A 12,962-nucleotide genomic window follows, 5' to 3' on the forward strand; every position below is an offset into this window, starting at 1 on the left:
CTTTATCAGGGGCTAAGACAGTATCGTCTCTCATTAAGACGGGCCCTTAGCTGAACGCCTTCTGGTTTGGCACAAAAGGCTCTGCAAAGAGGGCCTTATGAAAAGCTACTTCCTTCGCCTTTGAAAACGCTGAGGAGAGCAGGTGCGGTCGCATGGGACTTGGGCGAAGGAACACAGAAGCACGCTATGAAGAAACAGATACGCGAAGAACACAAAACACCAGGTGTTGCGCTATAGGGCCAGGTTTCAGGTATTTTATTTCTTTCGTTTTCTGTTCTTCTTTTTTTGTCTTTTTAAAACGACTGTCCTTAATTGACTCTCCTTATGGTCTGTGGACCCAGAATGACGCCTTTCTTGTTTTGTTTTTTTTCCTTTCTAATACCAGAACAAATACAACACTGAAAACTCTCGTGAAGAGCCCTTTATTTTACCTTCGGCCTTTTGAACTCGCATCCTACAGACTCATTTTGAGAAAGAACGCAAAAGGTGCGCGTACTGCTCTCTTTTCTCTCGTCGAATTTGCGAAGGAAGCCGCGCCGAAACGATGAAGTCTCTCCGAGACGAATCCTGTTTGCCTAAGTTGTTTGCCATTGACGCTTTGAACGCACACCCCGAGGCACGAAAGACCGCGCAAGGGTGGCTGCAGTGCCGAGAAAGGGAAGAGGATTTCACAGTCACATTATTTACAGCGCGCCTTTCCTTTTTATTTATTTATTTATTTATTTATTTATTTATTTATTTATTTATTTATTTATTTATTTATTTATTTATTTATTTATTTATTTATTTATTTATTTATTTTGTTCTTATTGCGATTACATATTGCCGCAGTTACTGATCATGGCGCCTTCGACTGTGCACACAATATGTGTCGTGCTTACGGGATTTACCAGTGTCGACTGGAGTTCGCTTGCGCTTCAGCGGCTTGAAACTGACAAAAGGGACCTGAGGCAAATCTTTCAACGGGGTCTAGTAAAATACACATGCTTTAAAAGGTACTCATACCAACATAAGGCAAATTTGTAATAATTATAATAAATTAGGAGCCCTTCTTTTCAGGTAAAACTAACGATATATTTTGTCCACGATGTGCGCTATATTTTTGTGTAGGCACTTCACATGCACATTTTGATTTGTCATCTGTTATATACCAGGAGTGTAACAGTTAGTTCTAAGACTCGTCAGATCTCAGAATAACGGGTAATCACGGACGCGTCGTAGATATAACTATTTGTTCATTTGCAGCGTGCACGCGACCAGCACGACTCGGGCGCGCAAGCAGACTTTCACGTGGGCTTTTCAAGGCACCACCTGATGTTCTTTATGTGCCGAAAGGTATAACTACGCAAAACAGAACGTACCGCGAAGAATTGTGTCTCACACATTATTCAAAGGCACCATATACCTTTCACAATGAAACATGTGCAGCTAAATTGAGATAAAAAAAAGCAAGTTAACTCCCAATTACTGCTCAGCTAAGGCAACAGAATAGGCTAAACGTTGGGGGCTGGTCCACCCAGTGACTATCATCTCAGCAGCCATGTCCGCTGAGTTCTTATTTAAAATCATTCGTCCAGTTAATGTGGAGCCTTGTATGTGTCCACAGAAAAATGCCGCAGTGGTAGTCGATATCATTGCGTTGGATATATATTGCAAGGGAGCGTTCGAAATTACGGCAATACACGTTGAAGTTCTGATCTGATTGTTAAACTAAAACTGGTGCAAGTTTTGATTTGGTAACAATGCACAATCTTTGTGCCCAATGATGCAATCTTAGAAAGAAAGAGAGAAAAAAGTTTAATGAGGAAAAATGGAGAGAGATTGTCCTGAGGTACATTCCTCTAACCAGCTCATCCGCGCTGGCGGAAGGGCAAGAGGGAGAGAAAGATGGACAAGATGGGTGACAGTGACGACACAGCGAAGGGGCAAAACCCTAAATGGGCAATACTACTCATATCGAAGCAAGTTCGCCGTTGAACTCGAAAACAAAGTCCTGGAATCATTCCTTCTCGTGTCTTTCTAGGAGTTTTCTTTTTCTTTCTTAAAGGATATAACGACAACAACAAGAACTCAAAGCCCCTTTCTTAAAGAAAGATGATTTAACGCGAAGCTTTCTCCCATGCAAACTGAATCAAAGTCAAAGTCCAAACCCAACGAACACGCAACGAACACAAGAAATGCTGCGCGACCCGATGCGATGCAGATGTGATTTGATTGCTTTGTTAGGATTGTATTTTTTCAATGTTGAAGTTGAATGAAGACACATTTCGTTAAGTTGCATAGCCTTTATTTCAGATCATGTAGCCGTTCATTACACGCACACACTCACACTTTCACGGACGACTCTACACTTGCACAGTATTGCCTTGTGATCGCTGTGGTAGACAGTCAAAGGTTCTGCCGTTGCCGATACATGGGATCGGCTTTACGGGCACGATCGCACTCGCGCTTACGTTCGCGTACGGCAGCCTCTTCTGCCGTTCGCTGCACCCGCAGCCTACCCATGGTGACGGCCGGGAATGCATTGCGTGACGCGTCTAATGCAATGCAGATATACAGAGTGTTCATTTTTAAGTTTTACGGATTTTTTAGAAATTGCGTGTGGCAGGTAGCATAATTCTTATCATGGAGCTGGGTTATTCGATGAGGCGGACATTAGTAGCACGAGAAATCAAAACACATATTCAACTAATTATCAAAACTTCACTAATTAACTTCTTAGGTAATCAGTTTACGACAGTAGTTGGTGAGCTTGTCAGGCATATCCACTTTGAATGTACACACTTGTGTGTGTGGGTGGGTGTATGTACATGGCTAATCAAAATCGGGCCTCTCTCTCGGTTATCCTTTTTCTCGGTCATATATATATGCATACATATATAATCATATCATCAGAAACCAACAAACATTGACACCAAGAACAACATAGGGGAAATTACTTGCACACTAATTGAATTAAAGAAATGATAAATTAATGGAAATGAAAACGGATGAAAAAACAACTGTCCGCAGGTGGGGAACGAACCCACGTCTTCGCATTACGCGTGCGATGCTCTCACCATTGAGCTACCGCGGAACCGTTTTCCCATCCGCTTTCTGGGGTATTTATGTTTTATAACTAGAACTAACTCTGGGAGTGTTAGCCAGCGCCACCACTCACAAGCCTAGGGGCGGATGTGGAACACCCTTTCTGCCGCAGGCGTCACGAGCACGTGATCTTTTCGGGTGATGGCAACTGGTCAATAAACCCATATATGCTCCCTGAAGGCATCAATGTTGCCGGATTCGAGCCCTCGTTATGTAATGAACGAGAAGAAAGGGAACCGAGGGGCCCGATTTTTACTAATCATATCATAAGAAGCCAACAAACATTGACACCAAGAACAACATAGGGGAAATTACTTGCACACTAATTGAATTAAAGAAATGATAAATTAATGGAAATGAAAACGGATGAAAAAACAACTGTCCGCAGGTGGGGAACGAACCCACGTCTTCGCATTACGCGTGCGATGCTCTCACCATTGAGCGACCGCGGAACCGTTTTCCCATCCGCTTTCTGGGGTGCTCGTGACGCCTGCGGCAGAAAGGGTGTTCCACATCCGCCCCTAGGCTTGTGAGTGGTGGCGCTGGCTAACACTCCCAGAGTTAGTTCTAGTTATAAAACATAAATACCCCAGAAAGCGGATGGGAAAATGGTTCCGCGGTAGCTCAATGGTGAGAGCATCGCACGCGTAATGCGAAGACGTGGGTTCGTTCCCCACCTGCGGACAGTTGTATTTTCATCCGTTTTCATTTCCATTAATTATCATTTCTTTAATTCAATTAGTGTGTAAGTAATTTCCCCTATGTTGTTCTTGGTGTCAATGTTTCTTGGCTTCTTATCATATGATTAGTAAAAATCGGGCCCCTCGGTTCCCTTTCTTCTCGTTCATTACATATATATATATATATATATATATATATATATATATATATATGTGTGTGTGTGTGTGTGTGTGTGTGTGTGTGTGTGTGTGTGTGTGTGTGTGTGTGTGTGTGTGTAAACGTTAAATGTCGCTTTATGCTGGGCGTCTCAGGCCGTATCGAGTGTTCTAGACGATACTGGCGCTTGTGTGAATGCTAGACGGAGGGCGTAGGCTGTGTGCGAGGATTCTGACCCGTGCTGGTTTTTTTTCACTGTGCAGGCGGCCGCTGCGTGATGCCTCCATGACGTCGTGGGCGGGCATGTCCGGCTCGGACTCGCCGCCGCGGGAACCCGAACCACCGCCCGAGTGCAGCAGCTCGACCGGCTCGTCAGCTTCGCCGCTGCACGCGCCACACCAATACCGCTTCGGGCTGCACAATGACCTCGGAAACTTCACCACCAAGCCGCCCAAGGTGAGCCACCCGCCGCTGGCGACGCACGCGGCACGGCTAACTTTAGTAGCAGGGAACTTTACCGGCTGCATCGGCGTTCTTATGGGGAATGCGAGAACTTAGGACCTGTATACTGTAATGATTCCTTTCTCTCAATTCTATCCGCCGCTCACGACTACCCGGTCCTGCTGATAGCCTTAGGAGCATCGTTCGAAGCATTGACGAAGTGCGAAGAATCGTAAAGGCGCTCCATTGTTCCTGAGCAAATTTATGTGGTGTTGGAGTGATTACAATATCTATTAGTTCGTTTATGCTATTAAAACTACATAACTCAACTTCTTGGTTCGGTGGTGATATTGCGAAGTTGCAAGCAACTATAATGTCTTCATTGCCAATTCACTCTCCTTCTTCTTTTAGCGCGGGTGCGCTTCTTTAATTGATTAGGTTATAAATGAGAGCATATGTGTAGACGTTTTGAATTGCTACTTACAAGAACGCGTCCGAATGGTACCTCTATTCTACCAATTGCACTGAATGCCCAAGAGCGCTTACGTCAGTTCAACGTACTATTACGAACAATATCCTAAACAGTGTCAACGAAAATCTCTGGATAACCTCAAGCTGTATGCTTTTTTTTTCTTTTTGCTTACCTCTGGGGGTAAGCCGACCACATTTTCTTTTAAAACGAAAACATCTGAATAGAACTAAATATGTCTGATGAACTAAAGTCGAACAAACTCAACAAATGCATTCAAACCTGGAAATAATTAGGTACGATCTCCTCTCCACTGTCTTCACGTTGACAATCAAACGTGATTGCGCAAAATTTGCCCTCTGAACGAGATTATGTGCTCCCTCCCCTACGATAGCAGCTTATTTGTGTAACGAGGCAGCAAGACGAGTTTTTTTTTTTTTTTTTTTTTTTTTTTCTGTGGGCTGTCTCGACGGGCCTGCACGGTGGCAGGAGAAATCTGGAGTGAGGCCCCGAGGCAAGCCAGGTTGCGTCCCCGCTTGCGGCGGGCGTGTTCTCCGCACAAATTCGATTATGGGCGACGACTCTGTCTCGCGGCTGCGGACGCATGCCTCAGGCCCTGTGCGGGGCTGCGGACCACCGCCCATTCGGTCGCGATTGTGCCTGCTCGCCCCATCACTCGTGACGCTGGAACATACTTCGCGCGATTCCTTCCGATCACCCCGCTGCGGTCGTAGTAGGCCGCCCTCAACGCTTATTTCGCGTCGACATCATCACAGGATCTTGTGCGATTCGAGGAGGCTTGGATGAATCTAGTGGTGAATATAGATGGTGTTGCAGGCTAGCCTGGTAGTCTGAGCGTGACAATTACTCCGCCTGACCCTTTCTGAACATTTCCGGATCACGAAAATTTGTCACCGCGTGTCTAGCGGTTTAGTCTCCTATAGAAACGCGCCAAGAAGGCTCGAGGCCTCTTTGCGCGCGTGTTCTGCACACGCGTGAGGAAACCTGGGGCCGAATTCTTTTTGTTCGTAAGTGCTGTTTGCCGTTAGCTGGCCACCTTGGGTAATGATACGTCCGGCAACACGATTGGCTAGCGTCTGCTCTTACGGACATTTCTAGCGTAAATGCTTTTTTATGAATACGGGTGCTTATTCTTCTCATGCTATCAAGCCCTTCATTCGTTGAAAGTTTATGGACGCGTGCGGCTATTGTACCAAAAGCAGCCAGGACATCAGAGAACTTGGAAGCGTCCTGCCTCTCGCCTACTTCGTTTCACTTATTGGTAAAACAGAAGGTGAAGTGAGGAGAAAATTACCTACAAAATGGTGAAACTTGTATTAAGTATAGTAATTAAACAACCTTTGTTCCGAAAGAAACAGCACAATTTATTGTGGTAGTTTTAGTTTTGCAACAATTGTTTTTGTCCGAAAACTCCTCATGGTATTATGGATAAAATATACCAAACAAAAAGTGATTGCACTATTTCTGTAATCGTATCTCATAATGTACGCTCAGAAAAGGTACCGCAGGATAGCAAACAGTACAGTTCATGTCAGGTGCTTATGTTACCTTATTAGTACAGGACTCTGGGGCGCTTTTTTAAAAGACGCCATCGCATGGTGCCTTAGAAAAGTATACTTTATTGACTCGCTTTGCGTAAGACAAAAAGGGTAACTTGAGAACGGCGGGGTCTCAAAGTGAAACATCATCGTACGCGAGTGACGAAACAAAGACGCGTCCATCGCATGGTCATTGGTTGAGTTCGCTCATGTGCCATAAAACAGAGATGCCAGTTGGAGCGAAAAAAGTCCAAAGAACGTTCGCTACTCGGAACACTGTCCGCGCGTGCCGTGAGGGAAAGAACAAAAAAAAAAAAGAAACCTATCAGGAATCAGAGCTGTGCCGCGTTATTACTGCATAAAGCACAACACAGCGCGGAGCTACCGCTAATTGTGAGCAGGCAGCGACAGTTTGTTTCAGCGTGGAGCAACGGGCCGAGCCCAGTGCCTCGCGTCATAAGCAAAGCAAGCCTCTGCACGTGGCGCTGAGTTGCTGCTCGTCCCCCCTGCCCGAGTCTTAATATGCTCTCGCCCGCTTTCCCTCGCCGTCCGGCGGGCCCCGGTCGGGGAGCCCCTAAGCTACCGGATAGCTCGGCAAACAGTGCGTATCCCCGTGCGAGGAGAAAGAGAGCCGGTCTTCTCGGCGGTTCCCGAAAAGGAGGACGGGCTAATGGAGGCCGCTTCTCTTCTCCCTTTTCGCTGGCCCGCTTATCGGCGTCTCTGGACGGGCTCGTTGTTTCCCTAACCGGGCGCGGATGATGAAGAGCTTTCCCTTTTCGATCGAGCTCGGACGCCGAGGAGAAAGGGGATCGAGAGAGGTACAACGCGTGATAAGATTGAGATATAGGCCGTTACTGCGGCTGGCCGTGCGGCACTGCGCACTCGAGGAGGCAAAAAAGGAATAAGAGCGCGAGCAAAAAGCTCACGCCCGGCGTGATTGGGCGTGCGGCTGTTAGACTCCTCAGTCGCTGATGGTTTGCGCACACCAGCAGATGGCGGTTCCTCGGATCGGCTGGCGCGCCCACGCAACGAGTTTCGCTTTGGAAGTATCGGCGCCCTTATAGGCTGAGCGTATAGATCACGTCTCCGTGGAAACACTACAGAGCGCTTCTATACCTCGAGAAAATTCTACATAAGAGGTCCGGTATATTGTTTACCGAATTAAGGACAGTAGAAATAAGAGGAAGCAGCTCACGCTAGACATAGCGCTTTTCGATCCCAGCAGAGTAAAATCCTTTTGTGGAAGAGCCCGTTCGGGCCAGGTATTATTGAAAATTATGCACGCAATATTAATCAGTGAACTGCATGATTCAGATATTCAGAATTATGGAAGGGTTTAACGCTTTCAATGCTATCTTTGGTGTCAACAAGTACTGTTATGTTTTCAGGAGGTCGGGCTTCAACCGAATTGAACGCTTAGTCGAATACAAGACAATTTGCAAACACTATTAAAAAAATGTTTATTGACTGACCGCATTAGGAAGCGTCCTACTTTCGGCTGCTGACAAAGACCGGCCACGGTCATGAACATTTGGCTCGGAAATTTGGTTCTATAACTTGTCCTGGTAATATTATACCCTGAACGTTTAGCATTGTGAAAGCTTTCACTGTTGTTTGGTTTACTTATGATTATCTCTTTTGTATTCAGTTTCTCCTCAATGATAAATTGATTTCTAATGATAAATTTTCTCCTTAATCACTTCTGCAGCTTGTGTATTTTTCACAGGCACAACGGCCTCGCCATGCGTCAAGGCTTCTTCTGCCTTGCCTCCCGCAGAAATATTGTCTTTCTGAAAATAAAAAGATTTCATTTGACGATATTTCATTTGAAGCTCGGGTGATTGCAGCCGTGATTTGCATCACGCGTGATACTGGCCCTTTTCGCGAAAGTAACTAAATTTCAGGCATAAAGTAAAAAAAAAAATTCAGGCGCGAAGCTTTGTCCTTTGGTTGCCTGACAAATTCTCTTCGCATAATTTCACAGCATCCGAATAAGTAAAACAACCGATTTAACATTTTCGTGTGTTTCCAATACAGCTTCAACACGTATATCGCATGCATATAACAGAGTATCTTGTAAGATGCCCACGCAGATTTAGTGCATACTTCAGACGTGCACCCGGTGTATATCACTGTGAGTACACAAATGCAATATTCTCATACACATAATCAAACTTTACCTAATAACATTATTTTTAGACTTGTAGAAAGGGGGTTAAAGGCGTTCAGCTGTACCCCTTCATAGTGCGCTTGGTTTTGATCGACTGCTCCGCTCGAGGAGAAAGTAATATGGTGCTTAATATGGGAGATAAGGAAAAATAATGAAGTAACATGGTCCTGCATTCACTGGGTGCAGACTGAGATATTTAGGTTGTGTCTTGCGGACGCTTGCCCACTCGATTGCACCATTTTTATGTGTGCAGAAAGAATTGTAGAAGCAGATCTCTTTTTCTTCTGCCCGCCCATCACCGACAAAGTGAATGAGCAGTTCTGGCTTTCTTTATCGCCGCAAGAGTTGTTTTCTTATTTGTCGTAAATGAACAGCAATAATAAATGGTATAAATGGCAAACTATGCTGCAGGTTTCTAGCTAACTACAACGCCGCTTCGCTTAAATGAAAACTACCTTTGCTGTATGAATGGAAGTTATGGTTATCCGGCAGTTTAAACTATGGTTGCAAGGATAGGACTTTTTTGTTTGCTGAATTGATGAATATCTAAACCAATTTTTGACTTAGTCTCAGTAGCCTAAACATTTCTTCGTTATATAGAAGGTGCCGTCAAACATCTTATACTTTACAGCAGAAGAGCTACAGCACTTCCGCTGGTAATAGCGCGTAAATGGTAATAGCAATAGCGAGCACGCTGAGCTCAGCACCCGTCAATCAACCGTCGGGTGTGGTTGAAAATAACGCAAGAAAATTCTGTGTTTCTTTTTTCAAAGCAATCTCTAAATAGCTGTAATATATAAGAGCGTTTACCTCAGGACCCACGGACCGAATTCACAAATCGTTTCGTTCGTAAGCTTATTTTTTCATTGTCTGGCCACCTTCGCTAAAATGTCCAGCATCACGGTGGGCTGAAATTTCCTGTTACGAACAATTCTAGTGCAAGAGCTTTCTGTGAATGCGGGCCCGCGTCCCTTTCGACCGCAAAAGCGCTTTTCGCTTTTGCAAATATCAGCCGTGCGATATGTTACGATGGTATACTAATTCTTATTCGTACTAATTCGTATACTAATTCGTATACAAACTCGCCCGAGCTTCTCTTCTAGTATAATTCTTATAAATAGGGGCCGCGAGATATATAACGAAGGCATACGAATAGCAAGGAGGACAGTTTAAAATATAATCAGATAGAACAAACATTCTTTTAAGCTTGTTTCGAAATCACGGTCCAAATTCACCGAGGTTTTCTTTCGTAAGTACTCTCTGCCATTGGCCAACCGCCTTCGCTAATAATATGTCTAGCATCAGAATTGGCTGAAACTTTTTTTTACGAACAATTTTAGCGTAAGAAGGTTTTGTGAATTCGGGCCCAGGAGCCAAATTCGCAAAGCTTTTCGTTCGTCAGCTTCATTTGCCATTGCAACAGCATCAGCATTGGCTGGAATTTGTTATTGCGAACAATTCTAGCATAAGAGATTTGTTTCGTCAATTCGGCTCCAGGGTGCGTATTCACACAAAACATTCTTACGCTAGAATTGTTCGTAAAAGATGATTTCAGTCAATCCCGATGCTCGACATATTATTAGCGAAGGAGCCAGGCCAAAGGCCAATGAAACTTACGAACGAGAAGCTATGTGAAATCAGCCCCAGTTTGTTTTGTTCGCCGCATTTCCAATATAAAGAGAAAGCTGCTCCCACCCAAAACAACACCGAATTGTAGTCGCGAGCTTACAAATACTCTCGTGTTTTCCGGCCCTTGTGTGGCTTGTGAATTTTGCCCTCATAAATACGTATACAAAGCGAACGTTGAAAAGAGAAGTATTTCTGCATATTTTGCTATGGTGAATATCCTACCATCGCCGTATGCCCTTCTTCCAAAAACACTGATATTGCACTATTGAGGATCGGGATAGTTGGTACGTATAGTTAATCTAGATGCTATGACGCGAAAAAGACGAGGATAAGAACATACATGACATGCACGGCGCTTGTGGTACACATTTCGTGTGTCTTCGTGTCTTCGTCGTTTTCGCCTCCATAGCGCCTAGATTAGCTCCTTCTATGTTTTGCACACCGGGCCACAGCAGGTGCGAACACGATGCTCAAAGAATGGACATGATCAAATACTACGCCTGTTGGGACCATGTCGGCGAATGAAGCACAAAATGTAATGCAAAGCCGGTGCAAGGTACGCGTACTACGGGACATGAGTAACACAAGCCGGCGCAGAGATTATATTCTGCCGCGGTGTTCGTCCCGCCTATTTTAGAAGCAGTGTGACTAGTCTGAAAGCTGTTTTTTTTTTCACGAGCTAGCCTTGTCCAAGGCACGTTGTTCAAGGCATGTGACCGTGAAACACTCAACGCTTTCCTCCACCCTAGCCTCTTACATCTTCAACATGCACATCAGTCACGCTCATCTGCAACCCTAATTGACTGGCGGTGAAGGCGCGTACTGGACGCGGTGATTTGTGCTGGCTTAGAGCATCATTCGTACACCGCAATGTGAGAAGACGTACCAGTGCGATGGAGCGCTGAGGAAAATTCCCTTTCTTTCTTTCCAAGGGTCTTTTCCCGCGTTAAGGCGGCTCCCGTAATCCGACCCCAAATGCAACCGCATCGCGACCAAAGCGAAAATCGTTTCGGGTCTGTCGCGCAGCCAATCTCAGCCACGGCTGCAAGCACACCGAGGGCTAAACATTACGCTGAGCCAGGTCGTTGCTGGGAGCGTGCGCTGTACTGCACTGTACAGGCAGTGATACCCGTGGCGGCGTCGGCAGCGGTGGTGGCGCGCCGAGCTTTACGCGCATCATTAATTTCGCCCCCGTCATTCATATTGCAAGTCTTTGTTCCGGCACCCGCGATGGGGCACGTTGCCCTGGTAAGTGGTAGCGGACAAGTTCCCAGGGATTTCTTGTTGCACAGTTCGGCCTCTCTGCGGCCGTTACTTGGTACTTTGCTTTGTGCTCGCTTCATTGTCCTGACGCACTATCCCTCTAAAGCGTTCATAATCTTGTGCAACAGCGCCACTTTTTCTTACGTACATATTTCTGCACTGCTCCTGCAGAACTATATATGGCATGTACGATTAAATAAATACCCACCAAATTTTCAGTGCCATCATTTAGAGCCCTAAGCGAAGAGCCAGTTCAAATCGGAGCACTTGTGGAAATAAAAGAGAAGGAAAAAAAAACAGAAGCAAACGATATACTTCCTTGTTTATTCTTCTTTCAGTGCGTGTGCGTGGTTTGAAGCTGACTTCTAGCCTAAGCAAGTGCATGCCTAGAACCTCGAATTTTTCACGCAGACATGGCTGCTAGGACGTGATATGAAGAAGGCCACTGGGTCCCGATTCCACTTTCTAGGGCAGATGCTCTGAGGCAGCTTCGCGTACTGGCACGCACATTCTCGTTCGCTGAGGGGAATATCGCAGATACAGGGCGCCCTAGACTAAACCTTTCGCTGTAACACAAACCACCTTCCGGACTAAACCTTCGCGAGGCATCTATTCTGTGTCGTTTGTGGTTGAGAGTTGCTTTCACGGTAGCTTATTCAGCACTATTTGGAATGGCTGATAGTCGTGTATGTGACGTATGCTGCCTACAATGAGAACACAGACCACCTATTGACCACGTATTGTGCCACGGTTCTCGAGTTTATATGCAAAGACAATCAATGTCCAATGCATTGAGGCGACTAGATGATCGTCCATTGAGCGTACAGACACTACTGGAAGACCGTCCCTACCGATCAACGGCCCAAAAGCCAGTGCAGATACTTTTGTGCTTTTCAAAAACGACTGGCCTGTCGAGCGCCTTCGACTGCATGGTGCTGTCCACCACGCGCACACATTCATCACCTATCTCTCCCCCTGTGTTCTTTCTATTCCCCTGTTCCCTTCCCCCAGCGTAGGTTAGCCAACCAGACGCTTTTCCGGTTAAGATCCCTGCCTTGTCTTTTTATATATTTTTTTGTCTCTCTTCTGCTTTTCTGTCGATGAATCACCAGACAGAGGAACACACACACAACACACACACACACACACACACACACACACACACACACACACACACACACACACACACACACACACACAAGCGCACACACACACACACACACACACACACACACACACACACACACACACACACACACACACACACACACACACACACACACACACACACACACACACACACACACACACACACACACCCACACAACACACACACACACACACACACACACACCACACACACACACACACACACCACACACACACACACACACACACACACACACACACACACACACACACGCACACGCACAGCACACGCACAACACACACACACACACACACACAACACAAACACACACACGCGCGCGCACGCACGCACGCACGC

At 45.8% G+C, this 12,962-nt stretch overlaps 1 protein-coding gene across 1 annotated transcript in view; it reads left to right on the forward strand.

Annotated features, from left to right (window-relative positions):
* The window catches only part of LOC125946210 (uncharacterized), a 479,274-nt gene that overhangs the window by 271,192 nt on the left and 195,120 nt on the right, over window positions 1–12,962 (forward strand). Inside the window, exon 3 of the mRNA XM_049668882.1 lies at window positions 4,188–4,380. Within this exon, the coding sequence (XP_049524839.1) occupies window positions 4,210–4,380 (171 nt within the window). The 5' untranslated portion in view covers window positions 4,188–4,209. The remainder of the gene's footprint in view (window positions 1–4,187; window positions 4,381–12,962) is intronic.

The sequence above is a fragment of the Dermacentor silvarum genome, chromosome 1 (assembly GCF_013339745.2).
Source record: "Dermacentor silvarum isolate Dsil-2018 chromosome 1, BIME_Dsil_1.4, whole genome shotgun sequence".
NCBI lineage: Eukaryota > Metazoa > Arthropoda > Arachnida > Ixodida > Ixodidae > Dermacentor > Dermacentor silvarum.